Source organism: Varanus komodoensis, unplaced genomic scaffold, assembly GCF_004798865.1.
Source record: "Varanus komodoensis strain SLA01 unplaced genomic scaffold, ASM479886v1 scaffold31, whole genome shotgun sequence".
NCBI lineage: Eukaryota > Metazoa > Chordata > Lepidosauria > Squamata > Varanidae > Varanus > Varanus komodoensis.
The window spans coordinates 6,573,281-6,598,782 of NW_025335780.1; the positions used below are offsets into that span (position 1 = coordinate 6,573,281).

At 39.8% G+C, this 25,502-nt stretch overlaps 1 protein-coding gene across 3 annotated transcripts in view; it reads left to right on the forward strand.

The window, feature by feature from the left end:
• The window catches only part of PIBF1 (progesterone immunomodulatory binding factor 1), a 97,727-nt gene that overhangs the window by 33,193 nt on the left and 39,032 nt on the right, over window positions 1-25,502 (forward strand). For all 3 annotated transcript variants that reach the window (XM_044437873.1, XM_044437875.1, XM_044437876.1), the window contains 2 exons: window positions 22,335-22,500; window positions 25,111-25,261. In XM_044437873.1, coding sequence (XP_044293808.1) covers window positions 22,335-22,500; window positions 25,111-25,261 — 317 coding nt within the window. The remainder of the gene's footprint in view (window positions 1-22,334; window positions 22,501-25,110; window positions 25,262-25,502) is intronic.

Consider the following 25,502-nt stretch of genomic DNA (forward strand, 5'->3'; position numbering starts at 1 on the left):
AGATTTGGGCTTTCTGTCTGTGTTTGTTTGTTTGTTTGTTTTTTAAAATCTATTAAGCTCTGGAACGACTTGCTCAGAACAGCTACTCTGCTTTATAATTTCAAAGTATTTTTTTCCCATGTGAAAGTTTTCATTGCTTTTTGATTGACTGAGAAAATGAGCAGAAATTGCACCTAGAACACAGAAGAAATGCCAAGTTTCTAATAAAGTGTTCAAAAACATAGCAGAAAAATCCTAAACTTCCTAACAAATGTAGAACTTTGCCCAAAGTATAATACAGTGACTGTCTGTATTGAATGCATTGGCAAAGGTTAGAGATTTCCTTTGGCACCTATGCTGAATTTGGAACATTCTGTTTAATGACAGCATGGACATTTCGCATGGCAACTGTTAATTTGCCCTCACAAGAATTTTGTTCAGACAGTTAACTACCTGCTTTCTCTCCCTCCTGCAGTTAGCTGCACGACTCCCTGTTCACTTAGCTCCTTCAGTCTTGGAGCTGCTTTTCTTAGTGTTCCCAGGTGGAAATGATAACCCATTAAGAAGTCAGAAATCATTTATTGTTTTATTCTTAAGTCTGTTATATTAGTATTAAAAGATAATCGGTGGTGCAGGTTTTCCTCAATGTAACAGCAGTTATGCTTTTGAAGCTATTTTTTCTCGTGAGAAAGGACTTGGTAAGGCAGCCCTGGTTTATCATTGGCCATTTTCATACTTGTGAAGTTGTTAACAGCAACATAAAACACCAGTTTCTAATACCATTTGGCTTTGGATGTGAATGCAAATCAGTTTGGAAATTTTATGAAAGAAATTATGAGTTTCCGACTTATGAGATTTTTTTTTAAAGTTTGTAGAAATGGTCAGAACAGGAGGTGGTTGAGGCCACATCGGTGAGGGTGTTCAAGGATAGGCTGGACATCCACACGGTGGGCATGTCGTGAGCGGAGCTGGTTAGAGCCAGGGGTCAGACTAGTTGGCCCGGGAGAGCCCTTCTGACTCGCTCTGTTTCTATGTTTCTATGGCTTTCACTAGGTCTTTTACTAGGATGCAACATTTTGACTGTAATTCTTGGGTTTTCTCAACTGTATAACAGTGAACAATATAAACTAAGAATTAGAATGTGACCACAGAATTAAGTCAGAAGGAAATAAACACATTTTAAAACAGTTAACATATTAGTGAACTTACCACCTAGCTGTTTGTTTAAAACCAACATTTAAGTTAAAATTCCTTCAGCCAGATTTTTAACAAGTAAGAAAATGGGGTTCTCCCTGTCCAGTTAATGTCTCACAATCACTTACCCCTCACCCTCTTTCTAAAATAAAAAGCCCAGCTATTAACTTTTCCTTATAGGGAACTTCTTCTATTCCGTAACCATTTGGGTTGCACTATTCTGTATCTTTTCCAGAACCAGCAATCAGGACTATACACTGTACAGGTGTGAATGCAGTGTAGATTTGCAATGCCACTGTAAAAAAATTACAGTCTTGGTAGTTTTCTCTTCAGTTCTTTCCCCAATGTTCCCTACCGTGACATTCACCTTGTTCACCACTGCTACCCTTTTGGTCCCTTTAATTTAGTCATAACCCACGTTCCCTTCCCGGGTCTATTGCTGCCAAGCCAGACCATACTGGTATATATGTGAAGTTAGGAGATCAGCCTTCTGTGTGTCTCCGACCTCCATTGAGCTGCATTCGCCATTTATTTTTTCATTCAGTATCTCAATTTTTTTTTGGCTTTTCTACCCTGAAAAAGCTGGCCACCTCAACTCTAGATCTGAACAAATTTAAAAGGAACAGTGCCAAAACGCAGGAGGCCACACCCCCTCTGCAATAACTCCATTTATTCCTCCCTGCCGGGCAATAGATAACAGTGCCGTTGCACCTCTGCTAATTCTGTTATGCCGGAGGGACCAACTGCTAATGCAACAAAAAGCTAGTACTTCCCAAAGCAACTCTAGAAACCAACAGAAACACTTGTTTCCTCAACAGGACAGGTATGTGAAACTTTGGTACCAGCCCGGAGCTGGAAACAAGAATTTCCACTTATTTCAGCTTATTTTGGGAACTACTGGCTTCTTGTTGTTCTAGCAGTGGGCAATGCGAGGTGCTGCCCTTTCTTCCTACTAACTCCATGGGGGCCCATCCTGTTACTTCGTGGCGGCTAAGTTATCTTAAGAGCATTTGGTGAGGGGCCTTGTCAAAAGCTTTTTGAAAGTACAGCAGTGCAGTGTCTACTGGTTTATTCCTAGCCACATTCTTAGTAATATGCTCAACAAACTCTAAAAAGTTATTGAGATAGGACTTACCTTTAAGATGCTCTGTTACTCTTTTGTTTGTTTAAGCAAGACTGCTTCTTCACAGGCAGGCAGCCTATGGCCTGTGGGCTGCATGTATGCTCCTCCTCTCTAATTTTGTGCCTTCTGCTTACCTTGCCTCTACTGGTGAATTTGTTGCTTTGGCAGTAGCATCTGCTCTCCACACTCACATAGACATGTAATCTTACATCCAAATGAAGCATGTGGAGACACAGAATTGTTCTCCAAGAAGTCTCCTCTGACCATGGTTTAACATCCTCCTCATCCTCCTTTAGCACCCCTTTAGCTCCCTTGTTATCCAACTGTCCAAGTTAATTTATTTGATGTTCTTATCCTGATGTATTTAAATTAATGTCATTCTTACTCATATTTTAAAGCAATGCACTCAGTTTATGTTGTCTTGCATGCATGTTCCTGTTAAAGGTAGTCCCCAGGTTACGAATGTCTGGGTTACAAACAACCCATACTTATGGATACATGGACTGCCATAAACCCTGTATGAAATATCTCTAGCGAAAAGCCATGAATATCTCTAGGGAACTATGCAATATGTTTGGCGACATGTCATCAGTGACTGCATAGTTCCTTAAGGATAGTCAGGGCTATCTCTAGGAAACTACGTGACACAGTTGGTGACTTGTGTCTCAGTGGCCATGTGGTTCCCTAAAGATACAGTATTCATGGCTTTTTGTTCCTCAGCGTCCTGACCCTAGAGTCCAGTGGTAACTGCCTCCCCCTCCAGCAGCATGATCAAACAGTGGCCTTCCAGCCACAGGTCCATCTCCATCATCCTGTTTAATGTTAGGCTTAATGTTAATTCAAGAACTTTTCTTTTTATTTGGGGTTTTTTTTATTACTACATACCATACATACGTATAGATTGTCTCACCCTTTCTCTTCCTTCAGTACTTGTAGTTGCTTTATTATTACTGAATTATTATGATTACTGCAATGTTGTATTGCATTTAAGATGTTCTCGTGAATATGGAAATGTTTCTTAAGTGTTTTATATGCATAGAAAGGTAAAATATATACACATACTAAGACAAACTCATATGATCTGACTTACATACAAATTTGACTTAGGGAGGTTCTCAGGAATAAACCTCATTCTTTACTTGGAAGCTACCTGTATTTTGTGTTGTCCTTTGTACAAGATTTTTTTCCGAAGAACATATGTATACCTCTAATTAGCATATTTGAATCAGCTCATTAACTGCATGGTATCCTTTTGGATTTGGCAGTGTCTTTCCTGATCTGTGGACTGCAGTTTAACTGAACTTCTATTTTGTGATTTTGAATAATTCCCAAATTTTCTGGAGATGTCTGACCAGCTTGACTATTTGTGGCCTCATTTTTTGAGCTTTATCCTCTTTGGGTGTAAAATGTGACTATGTTGCACTTTCTTGGCAATTGTCCAATATGCTAAATTTGATAGCGCTGTAGTTACTGTTTCTAGCTGTTGATGTTAGGCTTCTTGGCTTGTAGATCATCTCATTCACGTATCACTTATTCATTTAAGTGGAGCAGGATAGAGTGGAAGAGAGATAAATGTCTGTTCCATTGCTTTTGGTCTACGCGGTGCACAGAGAGTGAGGCCAGAAGCCAAGAGAAGGAAGTCTTAAATTATTTTAAGCTTCCCTGAAGTTACAGGATAGGGTATTCAAATTAATAAACAGCACTTGTCTGTATACAGCATACCCACAATAGTTGAGACCAATCACAAAGGCAAAAAACACATTGTGCTTACCAGACCCTAGTTACCAATGTTGGTATAATCTGAAGCTTTCAAACACATTTGTTTACATAAAGTACATGGAATGTTGCCTGGCCTGACTGGCAGTTAAGAAATGCCTCTGGCAGACCTTGTGACGAGGAGTGTAACTAACACCTAATTTTCTAGTCAAGTACAATTATTATAGCTTGATTCTTTTGGGAGACTCAGGTTTGGAGTCCAATACCTGTTTATGAAGTACAAATCAAATTAGGACCATATATAAAATAGTAGCTGCTTGTTTAAAACAAAAAGGGATTTCAGAATCTGTTGTTTCAGTCTTACATTTAGCCTTTTTCTCTGTGTGAAGCAATTAATAGCTTGCATAATAGCTGGAAAAATTGTGTGGGCTTATGCAATTGCAAAAAATATTGCCTAAGGTGTGTCATGAGTGCCAGGTAAGGAGAATCAGTGGTGTTAACCATATAAGGAAAATACAAATTAAGAAAAAATGCTTCCTAAACTTTAAGTGTTAGTTATGAAATATACTAACTTGTTGCAGCCTCCAGTGCTATGTGTTGGGGACCCTCAAAAATGGTGTGAGAAATGGTGCACAAGGCTGCAAATGGAAACAAGAATAAGTGGTACTCATGAGACTATTCCTCCTTTGAAGAAGTGCTCTTCTTCTCCCGCTAAAGATCTCAAACTCCAAGCCGTAGGAGTGATCTGGTTTCATAAGAAAATTGGCACCAGTCAACAGTTGGCGCATCCTGGTTATTTACCATGTGTCTTCAGCCATAACTTTGCACAGAAAGATGTATAGTTAAGCATAATATGAAACTCCCTCACACACAGTTATAAAGCTAGAACATAAACACATGAAGTATCTCTTCCTTACAGCTTGAAAAAGATGTTTTATTACATGAGAAACTGAACAATCCTTTAAGCATGCCGTATGATCATGTGCCACTTAGTTGTCATGGCTCAGGGGATGTCACTGAACTAAGTAATATTATTTCATGAATCTTTCAGTAATGAATCTTGGTATTACAGAAAAATCAGTGCACTCTTAAAAGGCAATACTATGCTAGTTGTTCACCTTTATTTTGCCATAAAGTAGTATCTGGCTTTTTGACTGAAAGAGGCTCTGTCCAATATCATTAATGGAAGATGAATGTTTAGTGTTAGCAGAATGGAAATTTTCTGTAGGAGTGAGGATGGAGGAGCAGTCTCTGACCTTGTTCCATCCCAATTCTCTGTGGCTGCTGGAAAGTGTAGCAACATGAGGAACCTGTCTATTAGTTGTTGCTTTAGGAGACCAAACCTGCTTTGTTTCTTATTTTGACTTCAGTGGTTTTCTTTGGACTGCTGTTGTGGAAAATGTTTCCATAAATAAGACTCTCTCTGCCTGCCTTCATGGGCTTTCTGCCTATACCAGTAAGGGAAACTGGCTTGAAACTTTTTCCCTGCAAGTATTTAAATTCACTTGTGGACAAACATAATGACTATCTTGCGTGATTTGAAAAGTCGCACTGTCACAAATGCCAAAACATGCTTCTTACACTTAGAACTAAGGCTGCAGTGTTGTGTTGTTTTTTAAAGATGTGAGCTAATTAGCTTTTATAGTTATATGTGGCTCAGTTGATGACCACTCTGCGATACATTTATGGACGATGAGATCTCTCAAACACCAGACTGCCAGTATTTGGTATGAGATTTTTGTATCCCTTAAAGATGAGTCTTTAATACTACCTTTCTAGAGACCATTCGCTTAGAAAGGTGTTGAGCTTTTGGGTTGCACATTTGACTAATCCATGACAAATGACAAAAATATTATTTGAAAAGGGAAAAGAAAAATATGTCATGAGGCTTTAGTACAGATCAATGAAAAGTGTGAGGAAGTTAAAAGATCTGTGGCCTGACTTCAGGCTGGGCACCAGAATTGCTGCTTTGGAAAGGAGGTTTTATATGGGGCTATTGTGGCTGATCTGATCCTCTCTCCTTGTTTGTTGAGGCACGTGGGGAAAGCTGTCTAATGTAGGTCTAATATCCTTCATATAGCATCTTTCCAGTTATACTATCTTATATTTTGGAGATAGAACAACCTTAGATGTTGATGGCTAAACAAGAGAGCAACCAGAGAGCCAACCTCACAGTTAAAAAAGATAAAACTTAAAGAGGGGTAGAAAAACTGGGTGCCATTAGAGATATTCCTGGTGGTGACTCAAGGCCTACAGCCCCATAGACCTGGGTTTATTTCTGCAGAAGAGTTTAGACAGAATGGTTTCCCACAGACTCCCAGCATAGCTCCTAAATTCTAAACTTCCTCAAGCCAAGGTTGGTAGTCCACTATGACTAGAGCCAGAAGAGGGATCACACATCTGTACGACCGGCGCTAGTGATCTAGCACATCAGTCATCAGTGCAGTGGTACAACAGTACAATATGCTGCACTGAAATGCCCTAAATAAGTATCTGGATTTTTCTTCCTTGTACCCAAAAGGGGGAAAGAGTGTTCCTAAGCTGGGATCATTTCTCTGGAATGTGATCGTTATTTCCTGTTCTGAAGGAAAAAAGACCCCACTGGCATTTGACATGTTCTATAAAATGTCTATTTTAGCCTGCACAAATGGGCATTTCAAATCTTAATAACATGTGGTACATGAAAAAGAGTTATGGTGACTACTTGCCCAACTGGAGAAAAATCAAGATGATTGCCACAGATAGTATATTAGAAATCCTGTGATGTGAGATTTTGCGGGACCCGTGAGTGTCCCATGAGTTTAAAATGACTAAATTGCAGGGCAGTTAGAGCATTATATTCCTGATACTTTAACTTTTAAATGTGTTTGAAGAGAAGGCTGATAATAGTTAGTTTGCTTTCCGAGGTCTGGACATGTTAAGGACAACTAGATGAATAAATTAGCACTCTGGTCCCTCCTGAAAACCAGAACCCAGTCTGTGTTCTAGCAGTTAAAAACAATACATTTTGGTGATGAGATCTACGGCTAGAGTTATAATGAAACCTAGTTTTAAATCTTTCTAAAGCACTTAACACTTGAAACTTGATTAAATATTTTTCCACATTTCATAAATCTCAACAGTTGGTCTGAACAGCTCTCTGTTCACTATGGGATTTATGTGGTTTCCTGTGAGATTTGTGTGGTAAACAGTAAATAAAAAATGGGTCATGCCACGTGACTCCTGAGAACTTGCATTCATAGACAGCTGTCCAGCATGGCGATACATTCCCTTAGGTAATTTAGTTTCATAATTGTATACCAATAGCAAGACTTCCACTCCAATCCTATGGAACTTAATTTTGAACCAAGTCTACTTATTTCAGTGGAACCTATTTCTGTGTAAATGTAAGTTTAGAATGGCATCTAAATTTAGCCATCTTATTCATGTATTGTATGATTGTAATTGCTAAATTCAAGCTGTGGAATGTCTTCCTTACATTTTGCAATAATACTCCCTGCTATACAAAATTCAGATTGATATTTTTACTGTCATTCCATGTGCTGGTGGTGCTTTTTAATGCATCTTTTTCATCTCATCTTCTACTGGACTCCTTACTCCATATTGTAATTGAGATATCCTTCCTGATTGGATACATGGACCAGACTAACATCCCCTCGGGATGATTTAATTTGAAACTTTTTTTGAAAGTATAGTAGCAATATCATGATTAAATCTTTATTATTTTTGGTGGGTGTATGTTTATATTAGACTATCAGAATGGTCATCATTATGATGGGTGGAGCAGCAGCAGGTCAGAGGGAGCTTCCATATACTGCAAAGACTTGTGAATGATCCTCACATCCCTAGTAATCAGGTGCACTAAGGTGTTTCCATTAGAAGCCCTATACATGTTATTTTCATTTATTAATTTTCTGGACAGTTGAATCTTGAATTCCTTCAAAGGCACTTAAAGTCACATACAGAGTTTCCCCACCTGCTCTTCCTTCTTGCCCCAGATTCTCCACTACAGTGGGTTGCATTTTCCAATTCTAATATATAATAGAAACTCCTATTACACGAGGAGGTAAGGATGTGTACTGCACAAACTGGGGCTGTGCCATGTCAAGCAGGCTGCTGCCAGTCCCTTAAGAGTGTCCCCTGCTGCAGCCTGCTCAGTTCTTTCTCACCGAAGTAAATGAGAATGCCTACAAGGAATTAAAAACTGGCATGCTAATTAAAATATAAAACGTTTCCTTGTTCTCCATGTTTGTTTTATTGAAGTGTGCTCAATTTACATTCCCTGGAAAAAAATTAGCCTCCTACTTCAGTCACCTCCTGCCCCTATGCAGAATAGAACCATTGAAATGAATAAGATAGGTTAGTTGTGACTAAAGTCTTACTCATTTAAACTAACTGGGGTATTACTGTCAGAGTCCCTGCTCTCCGTGGATGCTACCCAGCTCATTGCTCATGAGCTGACTCAATCTTAAGCAAAACCATGGCAGTTGAAAAAACACTAAATGAGAATGTTGGCATATTTTCAGGCAATTTTCAAAACAGAAGTTTTAGCCATAAAATCTGGTCTGTAGTGGCATCCTAGATCTGTGCATAAAAACATCAGTGAAAACAGACATATTTTCCAGAATTATTTTAAATATGCTGTTTACTGGAGCGGAAGTTCCATCAGTTACTGCCAATGAAGGGTGAGTACGTTTCTCCCTCTTGTAAATGAGCTTTTATTTCCTACAGTACATATTCTGCTGCCACAGTGACTCATCTTATACATGTTTCAGTTTAACTCTGAAAACATTTGAAACCTTGGCAGCACACTGTATGTGGATGTTGCACCCTCTTTTAAAAACATGCACATTTGTGGGCTGTTGCAGAAATAACTGTTTCTACTGCTGTTAACCTCCCTCGTTTATAGATAGTTATTAGTACTACTACATTATATTACATTTGTACCCTTTCTTTCTTCCTCTTGCAGCGACCCCAAGGCAACTTACAAGGTTCTCCTCTCCATTAGCACAACAACAACAACCCTGTGGGGTAGGTTAGATGGAAAATTTGTGACTGGCCTGGAGTAACTCAGTGACACCCAGTCCAACACTCTAACCACTGTGCCACACTGGCTTTCATATGGAATATTTAAATGATTGGATATTTGTTTTAAGTGCATCTTCTGAGCAGAAGAATTCAGTTGTGATTCTGTTCTGTGATCTGGGCCAGTTCCATGATCACAGATCATGTTAGTTCACAGAGAAGAAACAACTTTTATCTGTTGACCTCCTTCAAGCATGCTAACTACTAGAACATACACAATAACCGTCAACAGAGGCAGCAAAGGGAGCCTAGGCGTTTTCAAAGCTTTCTTATGTGGAGGAAAACATTTAGAAATGTTGCTGCTGAGGGATGCTCTTAAGATACGGGTTTTGAGATTTCTCACCACAATGTTTTTCTTTAATGCTTGGGCAAGTTTGCATGTGTGGCAACATTCAGTGTTTTTTCCTCCTAGCACCTCAGTTCAAAGCAGATTGACTTGACAGCGAGTCTCATTGAGTACAGCTGCAGTCAATAGCAGTGCAGTGCTTATAATTATAGCCAAAATGTTCCCATAGAAATATATTACATAACATATTTTTACATGTCACTCAGCTAGGAACATCATGAAGTTATCGTAATTTTTATTGTTCAAGCCAAGATCATAACACAATAGAGCCCATGGTCTTTCCCATCAAGTTTTTCCATTCAAATACTCCTAGGTTTACCAGTATCTACTGTGTTCATAGACTGCCTAGAGGTTACATTTGTGTCTGCTTCAGCTATCACTTCCTTAAACCTTCAGTGCATTAAGAAATGCTTCTAGCAGATACTCTACATTCTGTCCAAGATCCTTCAGAAACTTTTTTGATGGCACATAGATGTACATCTGCTGTGGATGCTCTCCTTCTCCCCAGCTCTTCTCAGCAAACTGATGGCCATTTCAAACATGCATGATGTTGAAATGATTCTAGATAAAAGCACAGAAGGGACAGGTATTCCTGGATATCTCAACCCTTACTGTCAATTAGCTGGTCCAATTTACTATCTTTTCTTTTGAACTCTTCTACATACATTTTTGAGGGGCATTTTGTTTTTCCTTCCATCCCATTCTGTGATCAGAGAGGTTGCACTTAGATTTTGCCCAAATTTCTCCATGAGCTCCTCAGGGACAACCTATAATTTTAGCACTTGTTCTCAGACAGGATTATCTCAGGTAAATAGTTCGTTCTGATAGTCATGGCCACGTGCTTGCGCTATGTTGAGGAGAAAACATGTTGCATTGGGGATAGGAGTGTGAAATAGCTTTGGTTTTTCATGGCCGACAAGAGAATAATTGTTTCCTATTGTTAAAATCTGTTACAACTGAATTCTTTCAGATATGATTTTGTTGTTGTTTCTGAAAAGACTTCTGTTGCAACTTTCTTTAAGCAAATTTAGTAGCCGGTGAAGCTTTGAAAACTTTCTCAGCAAAACATTGACCAGGTTCACACAGTCAAAATAAACCACCATGGCTTATTTTAAGTGACACAGCAGACCCTGGGCTATTGGATGGTTGTTCACCGTTCTAACAAGCTATGCTACCCAGATTCAGACAATACTCACCTGAGCAGTGATAACTGAAATCATGTGCCACAATGTATATAAAACACCACCATTTATTTTGCTTGACTGTATCAACTTACTGACCCAGTTTGCAGGGCTCTTCATAATTATCTTTGCTAGCATAGTTTGCCATGTTGTGTGAAACCGGTCAGGGAATCTTATCACTGTGGTTAACAAACTACCCAGAATGCATGGGCTTTTTCAGGGTTCTAAGGGGGCTTGTTAAGCACAGCAACAGACCACCCTACCCGTAAGTGTCTATGACATAGTACTATGCACTGGCAGATCCCCCAGCAAGTGCACTGAAATAAATAAACCACTGTGGTTTATTCCCGCATTCCCACGATAATTTAAACAGACCTATGTTAGTGTTTTAAGTGAAGCATAACTTTGCTTCACACTGAGGTTATTCATATGAAAGGACAGCCAATCATGAGTTTCTTTGGCCTCCATTTTGAATTTGTAGCCTCCTCTTAGAAGTTGTATTGTGCGCACAACCCCTGAGCAGAGTTGATATGTGTGGCCTCATGCCTGCATGTACATGGCTTGTGGTGGGTTAAATAGCCCACAATGAGTCACAGCTGTTTTCTGAACATGGGCACTGCCTCAGTTCTCTACCACTGTAATGGCAGAAGACAAGCAAGCAAAAATGTACCTATAGAAAATGGGGAGGGGGGAAATAAGTGTAGCAGTTATTGCTGTTTCTTCTCATGATAGGATAGTTTTCCAAAGAAGAATAGGGAATGTCTCTCTTATTCCATAACACACACCCAGTGACTGATAATGTCTTTTGTTAGAAGCTAATGACAGATTTCCATGTGGTTTATTTTTGTGTCTGTTTCTGCCAGGATGTATACAGTTCTGTTGGGGAAACCAGGCATAAAGTTCAAACCTAAGTGTACTAGCAGACTAGTTCTGTTGTGCTTTGCAATATGTTGGGAAAGAGAGCTTTGTGGGGAAATGGATGAAGATGCAAAAACCTGGAGGTTCCAAGGAAAGGAGTGGAAATTACCTTGATCTGCAGTAAAGGAAGAATGAGAACTTGCCCAAATACATTTTATTCTCTGGATGGTTTGAGCAGCACAGAATCTTCTTTGGAAATTAGCTTTTATTCTTTCAGTCCACACCCAGTTAAAAAGGATGCTGCAAGATTTAAAAATCTGGATAAGGATTAAACAGAAAAGCTTTTATAATATAAATGTGGCCAGCTCTCACTAAATTTAACTGCAACTTTGCACTTATTAAACTAAGATGTACTGTGTGTTCTGTTCAAGATTTAAGTGTTCTGCATTGTTTTATTGATCAGTGCAGAGTCAAGAATGGCCCAGATGTTATTCTGGAGTTTTTCTGTCAGCAATGTGTGTTAACATCTGCGTGCCATCAGTATTTTAAAGCATCTGTTGGCTTTTATTTGGGAATTGCCAGTGGATTGCTTACTGATATCCAATTCAATGAATTTAATGAGTTTTCGCAAGGAAAACTCACTATTTGCATTCTAAATAACCATCAGATATATAGCATCTGCCCTAGTCTTCTCATGCTCAACCTCCCATGATCAGTCAAATTTTATGAAACCATTAGCGCAGAAGTGGCGACTTGTAGCCCTCTCGATGTTTTGTCCTACTATTCGCACCATCCCTCACCACTGACTGTGCTCACTGGGCTGGTGGGAGTTGTTGGCCAAAACATCTGTAGGGTAACAAGTTGCCCATCCCTGCATTAAAGGAGCAGACAGTCGGTACTATTTTAATATGGCTGGAATTTTACTTAGGCTCGGTTATATGTTTGGTCTGATTCCAGCATTTACTGGGTAGCGTTGGTTCTTATAAGGACAAGAAAGCAGCCTATAACCCTCACCTCCATTATACATAATAAATAATGCCTGATACATATATCTGTACACAAGGGAGCCTGATTGGCACCATCTCCCCTCCCAACACTACCACCAGTTACTTGGTGGTACTGAGAACAGAAGTGCACCTACTCTGCTGCCAAGAGAAGATGGTCTCCTTTGGGTATCTGAGCTTGGTCTTTGTCCAAAGAGAAAACCAAATAGATAGTCCTAGTGTAAAACCAGGAAATCAACAATAGAGGGCAGAAACATGCTCAGAAAGAAATGTTTCCGCAAAGTACAGGGGGTAGTGTTTGGAGAAATGGGAGCAGGGGTCACATGGCAGGTGCATTTGGGGTCAGACAGGTATCAACCAAGTATCAGGTATCAGCATTGTGTAATGCTGGAGTCAGAGAGTCTAGGCAGCGGTTGAATTAAACCCTGTCAGACAGAGGCTAGGAAAGAAGGATTTTGTGAGTGTTGGTGACCTGTCAGGATGTTTCTGTGTGTTGCTAGTCTCAGATGCCCGCTGCAGCAGACTCTTTTGTCGCATTAGGATTAGTTTTCAACAGACTTTTTACAAGTTACATGACAAGAACTTTTTATATCATTTAAATCATGTCCTCCATTTATGTTACCTTTTCCTTTTGTTTTCAATTTCACATAAACTTCCTGAATTTGTATTCATTTCCCCATTTTTAAGAAGAATGTTAAAAAATTGTTGCAGGATCTACTGTCTGTAAAAGCTGATTCGGGTAAGCCTGTATTTCTTTGCATCCTTTACCAAATTGCAAATGCTACTTTTTGCTCATTTTTCCTGGGCAGCCTCGTATTATTAATAGCATCAGAAAAAGCTTTGTGCTTTTTCTGTTCACACAGCTTCTCTTGTGAACTCTGAATACCTGTGACATACGAAGTGAGAGCGCAGAAATGGGAGAAGTCCAACACAACGGCCTCTTTCGTGGCAGGAGCTAGGACAGCACGTGCAGTCTAGGGATTCCTCACCCAGATATGGGGGAGGGGGGTGAAGGAATGACAGAAATGTGTCACCACAATAACAGATTGTGCAAAGGAAAGGAAAGGTCACCGTGTGTCTAACTAGGAATTGAAATCTCTCTAATTTAATCTTTCTAGGTTTATCTTTCAAGAGTGCATTCAGCCAAAAATATGCAGCGGGGATCTGCTGGTTCTTTTTTGAGCACTAGACTTCAATTCTTTGGCAAGCTGAATGTCTGAGGCATCAGGGAATGCACAAGCGAATATTTAATATAGATATTAAATATAGAAAAACAAATAGAACTAGAATAGTTAACATCTGAACAGGCTTTAAAATATTTGCTGTTTAAAGCACTAGATTAGATCACAAGTCTAGCTACTAGAGATGTCCGTGTTGAAGGTTAGTGGATAAAAATATACATACATCCTCACAATAGCATCACATAAATACATTCAAGTTCACAATGGAAGCAATTTCAAACACAGTTAAACCAAACTTTAGAAATTGGCCTGCCCTGTGTGTGAATGGACCTTGTATCTGCAGTGAGATCTGATAGGCCTTGTCCTTCACTGAACATAACTCTGTCTGCAAACATCCCATGTTATTTCAGTCTTCTTAATATCACTTTACTTTAAAGGCATTCCCAAACCAGTTGATGCAAGTACAATAAACTAAAAAATAAAAGAGTGATAAAACAATTAACACATCTCATTCATCTAAGCAAGGGTGCTGAGCATTGTTAGCAGTCAGGAAAACGCCTGGATAAACGAAACAGTCCTTAGTTTGGGGCAGAAATGCACCAAAGCAGGAGCCCAGCTGATCTCAGTTTGGAGAACATTCTGTATGGTGGGCACTATAGTGAAGACAACCCTCTTCTGTACCACTACCAAGTGCGTATCAGTAGGTCATTTTAAAGCAAGCAAGGCCTCTTTTTCAAAAAATATGGCTGGGGGGAAAAGGTGGTCTTCCATATAACTTGATTCTGAACTTTTTGGAGCCTCATAAACCAGCACGAACACCTTCCACGTTGGTTTGTAGCTAACTTACTGTCCGTACAGCACTTTCAGCACAGGATACAAAAGCACACAGCACCTGTTCTCCACTCAAGCCATCTAGGTCCTGCATTCGGCACTAGTTGCAGCTTCTCAACCAAGGGCTGGATTGGCTCCCTGCTCCTGTCTTTCCACTGGCAAGCAAAGATGTTTCTGTTCAAGCAAGCCTGCAGCTTGTAAAATGGCTGTTGGGTTGGGTGCTGTTTTTATTCTGTAATTGTTATTGTGTTTTAATGTATTTGCTTTATTACTGTTTTAACTAAATTAAAAATGCTGTTATATTTGTTACCCACCTTTTCTAGGTGGGAAGACAGGGTGGAATTGAATAAATGAATAAGGACCCTGTCTTGAAGCTACCAATTCATAGATGACTGTGGCCAGACTATCATTGCTCAGGAATGTCACTCCAGCTCCCATATCAGCTGGAGCTTGTAATAGGTGCTCTTTTTCACAGAAGCCACTTGGACCTCCAGTTACAGAAGAATCCAAGAACAACCTCAACTCAGTACTTTTCCCTTTTCTGGAAAGTTTGACTCCACCCAGAAGAGAAAAAAAATAGCCAGGGCTGGCATCAAAGGTAGGCATGGTCAGCCCTCACGCCAGCAAGGTCCCATTGCCAGAAGCCCCCTGGAGTTGGTATCTTCCTTCTCTTCACCACTGCAGCCTATTTCTTCCCTTGGCTATTGCTTTGGACCAGAGATCAATGGTGATGAGATGGGGCAAAGTAAATAACACTTCCCACTTGCTCACTGCCATACAGTAGAAAGGTGCTCTCAACTGATTGGGTGCTCATCCTCAGAGAGAGTCCTACACCAAAGGCGCTTTAGTCTTTGTCTTGCCTGTCTCATCACCTGAAAGTTCTGCAGAAAACCACCAAACGACTTGGGCCGAGAGAGAGAGAGAACTCAGAAGCTGATCATATCAGCGGCCTGCCTCATCTTGCCACTACTTTAGTGGGGCTACGACCTCAAAGCACAATTAGCCCTAGGATGTGAATTTGTGACATAGGAAGAAAGCTGCTTTTTAAGAAAGAAAAACAGTATGAGAATTTTTGTTACTTTCAACATATTGTTGAACTTTTTAACGTACCACTGCTTTTTCATTGTTGATTTGAAAAGTTCTGACATTATTTAGCATATTTGTTTCTCAGATAGTGTAATGCATTATTGAAGGTAGTTAAATAATTTGGGCTTCAAAATATCTCAGTCCAAAATGGCAAATGCTTTAATTCTAAACAGGATAATCATTTTCTCTCCATTTAGACAAGAAGAGTAGCCAGCCTTTCTTTTTGGTTGTTGCTGGGCTCAACCCAAGCTGACACTCTTGGAAACGCTGGAGGAAGGTCTGTCTTCTCCCACCCTTTTCCCAGGCTTTAGCATAAGAAGAAGCTAAGTGAGTCTGTCTTGATGCTTCTGCCCTACCATATCACACTCAGCATAAGAGAGTTAATGCAAGCTCTGGGGAAAAGGCAGATATAGTAATACTGACTAGTTTTTACTTTTATCTGAAGTCATTGTGCACAGTGAAAAATGAGAACCCCCTTCTCTCTTGGGGTAGGGATATATTGTGGCTCATTCTTGGCACAAAATGACAGAGCCCCTCCCCCCAAGAGTCTCTGTTATCACCCTGTGAGTCCGAGTGAAGGGTGAATCACTGTGAGAAATGTCAAGTAAGGGTATCCGTCCCTTTTGCTTTTTGGAGGCACCCTGTTACGTACTCGGCCACGCAGATTTGCAGCCTGGAGGTGCCGCTCTGCACTCTAGCTGAGCAAGCGGTATTGTTGGCATGACCTCTCATTCATGGAGATGATCAAGGATTCTGGTTCTCCTCAGTGACACCAAGGAGCAGCTATTCCCAGTTACTTTCCTGAAAACAGAACAGAGTAGATGAATGGACTGTGATCCAGAGAACCATAGAGCAAGTTCCTGATGCTCTAGACGGGCATTTCTTGAACAGACGCCCCATCATGCTTAACGTAGCAAATGAAGAGGGCTTTCCAAAGCGTCCTGTGTCTGATATTCAAAGGGGGAGGAAGGAAAGGAAGGCATCCCATCGGGTGCCCCCAAGCTGTCAGGCACATAAAATACCATTTTGTTCCTCAGCAGAACCTGTCTGCCACTGAATTTAACTGGGTATTAGCACAGTAAATGTGTCTAAAGAAGAAATGCTTCATGCACAGTTTAAATCATTGCAACCTCTCGCCTAATTATCTAATATGTCATCTGGCAAAATATTCACAATATTGTTTGATTCAAGCCCAGTGATATGCCAAGTCTCTAAGACTGGGTAAGTTAAGCTTTCTAGATAGATTTTATTACATCTATAAAATAAGTCAGTAGCTGCAACATTTTTCAGGTTTGTGTATTTTAAATGTCATTTTAAGTATAGTTAGAATTAATATAGTGCTTTTTTGTTGCTCTTTTTCCTTTAACAAAATGACTAAATGCTGAGCCATACTTTTTAATTTTATTTATCACATTGCATTCCTTTTTTGATCATGATGAGAGAGAGGAATTGAATGTCTTTAAATGCATGTTTAGGATTCCTTCAGAGCCATAGTACAGTTGTTGAGCATACTTAAGCATCTTCAGGCAAGCCAAAAAAATAAAAATCTTGCATTCATTCAACAGTTAGCTTCCCAGTCAAAGATACTTTTATAGCGATAGCCACTTTGAGGTACTTGATTTTGGCAAAATAAAATTCCTTACCAAATCTGGAAGTAGAAGGACCTCATGAGGCATATATAAACTTGCCAAGAAGAATATTTCCAGCTCATTTCATGGCTAAAGAAAAGAGAATTGATACCGTTGTCTGTGCCTCTCAATTGCAGTTGTCTGTTGTTCTGTAATCCTGTAAGGGCACTGAACCATCCTATCAGTTGCCCCCTTCCTGTTTGGAAGCCTCCAGAATCGGAGGCTTCCCATATTTATGTGCCTTGCCAGGCTGAAGCAGGCATGGCAGGACAGCTGGCAGAGGCAGTCCTCTCTCTTCCTGGATCTGCTCAGCCCACCTTATAAAGATGCTTAGGAAGGGGAAGGAAAGAAGCTTAGGATGTCTCCATCTCCTTCTCCTCACTGCCCCCCAGAACTCCTCTCAGGCTATTTTCTGACTGTAGAGAGCAGCTGATAGATATTTTTTTTTTCTGTGCCAGCTGCAGGGGGTTGGGAGCAGGGACAGATCTCTGACTTTCCTTTCAAGGTTGGAGAATTGTCTCTGAGCTGGGGGATTTTCAGCACTCAGTGGTCCCTGCGATGCTTTCCCAGGGACCATAAGGTTGCTGTTTTATATGGTGTAGCCTGTTCTTTTTTATTATGGGACGACAATGAGAAAAAAAGGTGGCCGCCATTCTGATCCAAAGGCGAGCAAATTCATCAATGTACTATAATTTGTTTCCAAACAATGCAACCTTTGTAGGTTCATTTAGCAGCCTTTTAGTAATTTGCTGCAACCTATCTGTCCTTGCTTTAGCAGCTGGGCCATCATTTGTGGATACATGTTGTTTCTGACTTACAGTGTTCAACTAGTTATATATTTAACCACAGCCTCGCCCACCTTCATTACACTGCAGCATCATTCCATTTTGCAACGCAAGCCGTTGCTTGTTGCCAAATGTGGATGGAGCTGTGTGAAAAGAATGCCTCCGTGATTTCCCATCGCTCAGGGAGGTGCACATAAAATGGCCAGTTTCCAAAAATGCTCATACCTGTGTTGTAATCTTTGGCAGCAGTGGTCATTATGAAGTGTCAAAACAACGTATTTCTGTTCTGTTTGCATTGTGACATGAACACCTGAAGTCTTGAAACATGTAGTACAGTCATGCAAAAATTGATGGACTCGCCTTTTTAGCAATGCAATCTGTACATTATTATTATTATTAATAATAATAATAGAAATTCATGAATTTTGTGCCTCAGGAGGTTTACGATCTCAAGATACAGGTATCAAATCTGTGTAGTTTTGCTGAAATATATAGATACTTCTGTTTTGTCATGTTTAATGTTTTCTTTACACATATCCACAGACATGTATCCCAGAGAGATACTTGATAGATCTTTGATCTCATCTGGCTGATGAAAGTAGCAAGCCACCCCCTCACACTCACACTCACACGGACTCTCCATTAAGAAAAAATGGGGTAAAGTAGAAGTAATTGATTCTATGTACACTGTATAGGAAGAAGGTCTGTTTGTTCCAACCCTTATGAATTTCTTTTGTGGGACAGTAGAATATTTTCCCTTACTTTGAAGAGCAAATGCTGCTTCCCAAATTGGCTGGCTTCTGACTAGTGCCTGCTGCTAACAGATCTGCTTTTACTGGGCCTTCCTCAAACCTCTTTTGGGGAGTTGGGGGCTGTAGAAGGGGAAAAAGGAAGGGATGTTTCACTTGCAGGCATGTAAATCCACTTGTGCAATGTTGACTGTTACCCATTTTTTTTTTTGTTTTGGTTATTTGCACTATATTTTCAGCACTAACTAAACATTGCGGTGAGATAAGTAACTTGGAGTATTTAGGATTAAATGTCAGATACACTCAAGCAGAAATCTGTGAAGGGATTATGACCTTTCCATGTGCTTTAAATTTAGTCAAATTAGTCTAAATGTGTGTGTTTCTCACTTGTCAAAAAGATTGCAAAATATGATTGCCATGTTAAAGAGTTGGCAGTGGTCATGCGGTGGAGCTTCCTGAAAATGTTTAAGAGATAATTTGAACAATCAGATTGTATAACTATTTGTACAGAATTACTCTCAGCCAGTTGAAATTATTTATCTCGGTGATGGTTGTTAATAAACCATTTCTTTGTTGCTACTATTCCCTAAGACTAATACTGCTATTCCCCTACATTGATAAGCTTGCTTCAGATCTTCTCACCATAGCTAAGATCATTGCTACATGCTGTTGGGCAGAGTCCCCAAATTCCCCCCTCTCCACCTATCAGAGCTTTCAAAAAGCATCTTTATGCAACTCTGTGGTGCAGCCATACTTGGAATACTGGGCAAACTTTTGGTCACTGGAAAAGTGCACTGTAGAACTGGAAGAGGTATGGATATGAGCAACCAAAACAGTCAAGGGACTAGAGCAGTTCTCCTATGAGATCACAACATTTGGGTCTTCTAAGCTTAAACAACCACCACCAAATAAGAAAGGCATGTCATAGATGCATGGTGTAAAGAAAGTTGATAGATGTGTTTTCTCTCAGTGTGAGAAGAATGAAGCTGAATGGTAGAAATTTAACAACAAAGAGAAGTCGTACTCCACATTAGGCACAGTTAATCTGTGAATTTCACTACTACAAGGTGCAGTGGTTACCCACTCAGATGGCTTTAAAAGATGATTCAACAAATGCATAGCAGATGAGGCCATCAGTGCCTGCTACTCCTGATGTACCTTTGGATGTTACTGCCAGGATGCCGGTGTGCACCAGTTACTGGAAGTTTGACTGGGAGGGTATTGTTGTGCTCATGTTCTGCTTATGGGCTTCCTTGGTCATCTGGTTAGCCACTGAACAGAGTGCTGGATTAGGTAAGCCTTTGGTCTGGCTCGGCAGAGCTCTTCTAATATTCTTGTCTTTTAAGGGTAGATGACCCTCCTTAATGGGGTACACTGTAAATTCCAAGAGTTAAGGGGAGGATCTCTGAAAATCAAGCGGTGACATCTATTTTCCACCCTTGTTACAAATTAGAATGAAAATAAAGAGCTCACTTTCATTTTAAACGATTCAGTAAATGGTTTATATCTTATTTTAGCGAGCAGCAAATTATTTTTACTTCATGGCTGCCGTCCTGCACATAACAAAGTTTGCTTAATTGGCACTGCTTCCCATGGTACTCTTATTCACGTTTCTCTACAGGGTAATGAACTCAACCTGTCAATAGCATTCAGAAATTGCATTCTTCTTTTGGATAATGATATTTGGATAAAGATAAGTTGATTTCTAGTGTTGTTGTTTCCATTCTAAATGATGGTTGTCTTGCTGAATTCCCAGTTTCTGACCTAATGGTTCTTGGTGGGGGTTGGGTTATTTCAGTATTACAAAGATTATGGTGCAGAAAATACTGCTGTAAAGCAGGGAAACATCTGCTTTAAAGGAAGCAGATTTAAACAGCTGGAAGGTTTGCTTCACACTAAAAGAAAGATTGCACTGAAGCAAAATGCAAAATACTCTATGTTTAATTACTAGATGGAAAGCAATGCAACATCTGGCAAGAACTTCAGTTTAAATCTTTTACTGTTTTGGATAACAGAAATAGAACTTAAAAGAAAATAACATGTAGTAAGAGTTTGCCATCTATTTGGAACTGAAATTGCTGCTAAAAATAAAATAAAAGGCATTATAAATCATCTTCTCCTTGGAGTCTTTCATTCTATATTTGCTTACCCTGGTTAAAACATGGAATGTTACTACAGAATTCTCAGTACTTCAGTTACATTGAAACAGATATTTTGCTCAAGGGAGTAGCAAAAAAACCCAGCTTTCATACAAGCAGTGATCTGGGAGTGGGTTTATGTGCTGAATTTCCCTGGGGTGTGTGCATGTGCGCAAGTGTGTGTGTGTGTGTGTGTGTGTTTTACCTTAAGATGACTTCTTAATGTCTGTGGTGTGTCCATCCATGCCAGTCAGTCGCATGATTGATTCAGCACTTCTAAGAATGCAGTGACATTTTCAGCAGCAGCAAATGCTCAACTGGTATGTTTTCCGTCTGTCTGTGACAATATTCCAAATGAGTTTTATTCACTTGTTTATTTCCTAGAGCATGTTTTCTAATAGTCTTTACTCTTCCAGAGTATTTCTACCAGCATAAATGAGCAAAGTGTACTTTAAATGTATCTATCATTGAAAACACATTCTTGAGGTTACCATTATGAACAGCAAGCATGAACCAAGAGGCATCTTGTCTGTCCCACAGCTGTGAAATTCCCCTTCTCTGGGAACTCAGGGCTACTTCCCACACAACAGGATAAATTCCCTTCCAAAAACCATTTCTTCACAGCATACAACAAAGAGCACAAAGTGCATTTTCTTGCATGATGGCAGCATATACATCACATGTATTCCAGACACACCACTTCTGAGAAATGTGAATTTGCAGTGGTCACAAGCAAATTCACAGGAGCATCTGCTGAGTGGGAATCTAATCATATGCTTAGTGGCTCTTGTGAACTCCTGGGATGTTGCTTTTGAACGCCTTTTTGGAAGCATTAAAACCCTTCTTACTTGGATGAGGATGAGATTTAAAGACTGCCAAAAGGTGGAGTTCTTTACCCTTTTAATTTCATTTACATTGATTGGGGGGCGTTAGAGAAAGATGAGTGATTAGCAGGATTGTTGCTATTCTTTACCTTCTGTAGTATTTAAAGAACCCAATTTTAAACCGTGCTGGGAAGCACTGAATGACAAGCTGTCAGCTGTAGACAGGGCTTTGTGCCTTTCAGGGACTTGTGGGAAAGGAGGGGAATGGCTGGACGGTATAATCTGTGGACTTGGCCATAGACACACTGCCCAGTGCGGTGCATCTTTACTCAGAAGAAAGCACCATTGAATTCAGAAAACACATCCTAAGGTAAATATGTATAGGATTGCAGCATATAATTTTCATGGACTGAGAACCCTAAATTGGAGAAAATAAAATAACTTAAAACTTTGTTATCCGTAAACAATAATAACATTCACAAGTTTTCCATTGTCTGTCACACTCAACCATGTCTTCTTTCATAAGAACCAGATAATACTACAGAGAAGATACACTGGCTTTGTTTTTAGTAGGCTTTGTCCAGTTTCTGAATGTTTTGTGTGACATTGCCTTTGGGTGTTTTCAGGTACAGGCAGCTGCAGCTCAGCACAGAAAGCAAAGTGGCTGAACTTTTCCATCAGAGTAAACTGAAGTCATTTGAAAGTGAACGTGTTCAACTCATGCAAGAAGAAACGTCTAGAAACCTTTCTCAGTGTCAGCTGGAGTGTGAAAAATACCAGCGAAAATTTGAAGTAAGAAACGCTTCAGTGGAGTGCTGCAAGGGGCAGTGGCTAAGGAGATTATGTGGACAGGGCCAGTGGTGTGGGCTCTTCTTCATCGCCTGAATGTTGCCCTCCTTCCATCTGAGTGTTGATTGGCTGGTTCATCATCATCACGCGAAGCAAATCAAGGAAACATCATTACTTTTTTCTTGCATGTATAGGCCCCAAACAGCTGTCGAGCATCATCTTGCCTTATTGTTGTTGAACAAATGGAGACAAATTGCTTTGTCAGAAATTGTTAAAAGGTCATTTTGGAGAAGAGAGTTGCCGTTGACTTTTGGCTGCAAAACGTAGAGACTGTCTTAAGCTCAAAGGCTAAGACTGGCCATCTGTACTTATCTTGGGAACATCTGCTTTCTTCGCCATAGAATATTGATAGCAAAGATAATTTAGAGTTGACAAGTGAAACCCTGGAACAAAATTGCATTGGTAGAATGTTACTGCAATTTTCCAGCTGTTCAGCTACATACTCTTCTATCTCCCCTTCTCGGTTTTCCATTTTTTTCCTTCCGAGAAGACAGACAACATTCTATGCCCATTCTATGCTTAGTTGTTGTTGGACTTTTTCCAGTGGGTTGCCTCCTTGGGTATTTTCCCAAATTATATTTTGTATTTCTGAAAACCTAGGGATCTCTCCAAGTATATTGATACTGCCGCCATGTTTATGGGTGGTTCCATTGTGGCTACATCAGGGATGTTATTCAGAGTACTGTAAGCCGTCCTGAGCGCTTGATGCAATAGGACGGGGTATAAATGTATGTAATAAATAATAAATAAATACTGCTGTTTAGGAGGGAAAATGAACACAGGATATAACTTGCAGTGCAACTCAGCAAATTATTTTGCTGTATGCTTAGATTTCACAAGAGTGAAATCTTCAATCTAAGAGTACAGTTAGTGATCCAGACTAACTGTACAGGCCTAGAAATATCTACTCCAAAGTAAGCCTCCTTAAATGTAGTGGCACTTACTCCCAGAAAGCTGAGTATAAAATTGCAGCTTAGGTTAGTGACGCTTCCTAAATTAACTACAATGCTAGTAAGCCTCTAGAGTCAGGGAGCTTATTGGCACTGAAAACACGGTCAATGGGATTGTGCCCCTAACCATGTTTTAATGTTGGTTGTCATTGTCAGCCTTCTTGAATGCCATTTCCTTGATAGAAAGGTTGGCACTGAAAACACGGTCAATGGGATTGTGCCCCTAACCACGTTTTAATGTTGGTTGTCATTGTCAGCCATCTTGAATGCCATTTCCTTGATAGAAAGGTGGAGGCATATTGTGAGGAGCAGAGTTTTAAGAAAAGAGGGAGTGTACTCCAGGAATGGAACATGAAGAACCTATCTGTGCAGGGCATAAGCCAGCCTTCCCTAAGCAGGTGTTCTGCGGATGCGAGGGACCTGCGCATTCCATGGCTGTGCTGGCTGGGAATAATGGCAGCGTAACATGACCAGTACGTACCAGGTCTGGAAAGGATGCTGTACATTCACAATGGAACAGATTTTTAATGACCCATATATGAATGAACAGATGAGTCTACTACAAATTACTGCTAAAAATATCTTGGCATTTAAATAATTAAATAATTCTATTTAATAATATTTCCTATAAATTAAAACAAAGGTTGCTAGCCAGAAAAAAAGTGCATAATGGTGATTTCCTGTTTTGCTATAATTTTACAAGCCGCTGTTAATGAACAGCATAGCACTATTATTTTGGGCTGTTACGAGCTTCATCAGTGTCTGATGGTCATAAATAGGCTACTGATCCAGGTAGATCACGGGTATGACCCTAAAGAACCCAAAAATAAAAGCAGCACCCAGCGCAACAGACCAGGTTATATGCCATCAACCTGCTTAAATAAAAATACATTTCTCTGTTGGCAGAAAGAAAACACAGAGGAGGCCAACCAAGCCTTCCTTGAGCAAGGTGTTCCAAAGCCCAGGAGCAGCCCCGGAGAAAGACACTGTCTTGTGTCCCCCGCAAACATGCCTGAAGTGGGGGTTGTATTGCGAAAACAGCCTTCCTTGAAGATGTTAACATCTGAGGAGGCTTGTCTGGTATAAATGTGCTTGCATATGATAGAAATATGGACGTTCACTTGCGATCGGTTCAGAATTATATTTTATATGTGTCAGTTTATCCACTGAGATGATTAGCTCTTAATACACCCCGAGGTGGTTCTAAACCAAGCTGCTTGTCTATTTGTATGCCTATGCTTCATTGTGACCGTTTCCATACAGTAAAGAATTTGGAGCCAGTACTCTAACACAAGAATAGCTAATTTCTTATTTATTGCACACTTTGCCATGTGGCTTTAAGAAATGAACGGAGGGATTTTTTACACCATCAAATTAAGGAAAAATTAAGGATAAATGCCTTTTAAAACCAAATATCTTGATTTGGAAGGTGAGAGTCACTATGCAAATCTACACTTAGGAATGGCTTTTGAATAAGCATAGGATTCTTAACCTGGATGATCAGTTAAATAGTAGTTATAGTAATTTTACCAAGTTTGCATCCTTCACAAATAATTTATAGTCCTCCGTTAATTAACTTTTCTTTTGATTTTTATCTTCATAGGTTTTAACCAAAGAATTTTATGATCTCCAAGCACAAAGTGAGAAACGGATTTCAGAACTTCAGGCACATAATTCTGAGTACCAGGCAAGGCTTGACACATACGAAAAACTGGAAAAAGAACTTGATGAGATAATAATGCAAACTGCAGAACGTAAGTTCTTCTAAATTACCATGTTTTTCCTGTAATACTGTGTTGGAACATATTTTCAGGTCTGGTAGCTATTAATGAGATCAGTAACTTTTTAAATTCCGGGAATTTTGAGTACACAGTCAATATCCAACTGTGTAGTATAAATTAACATAATATATGTATTTTACTCTACCTAATTGGTAGTCAGAATATCTAATGAATTTTGATGATTTCCTTAAATTACTCCATATTAAATACTCCT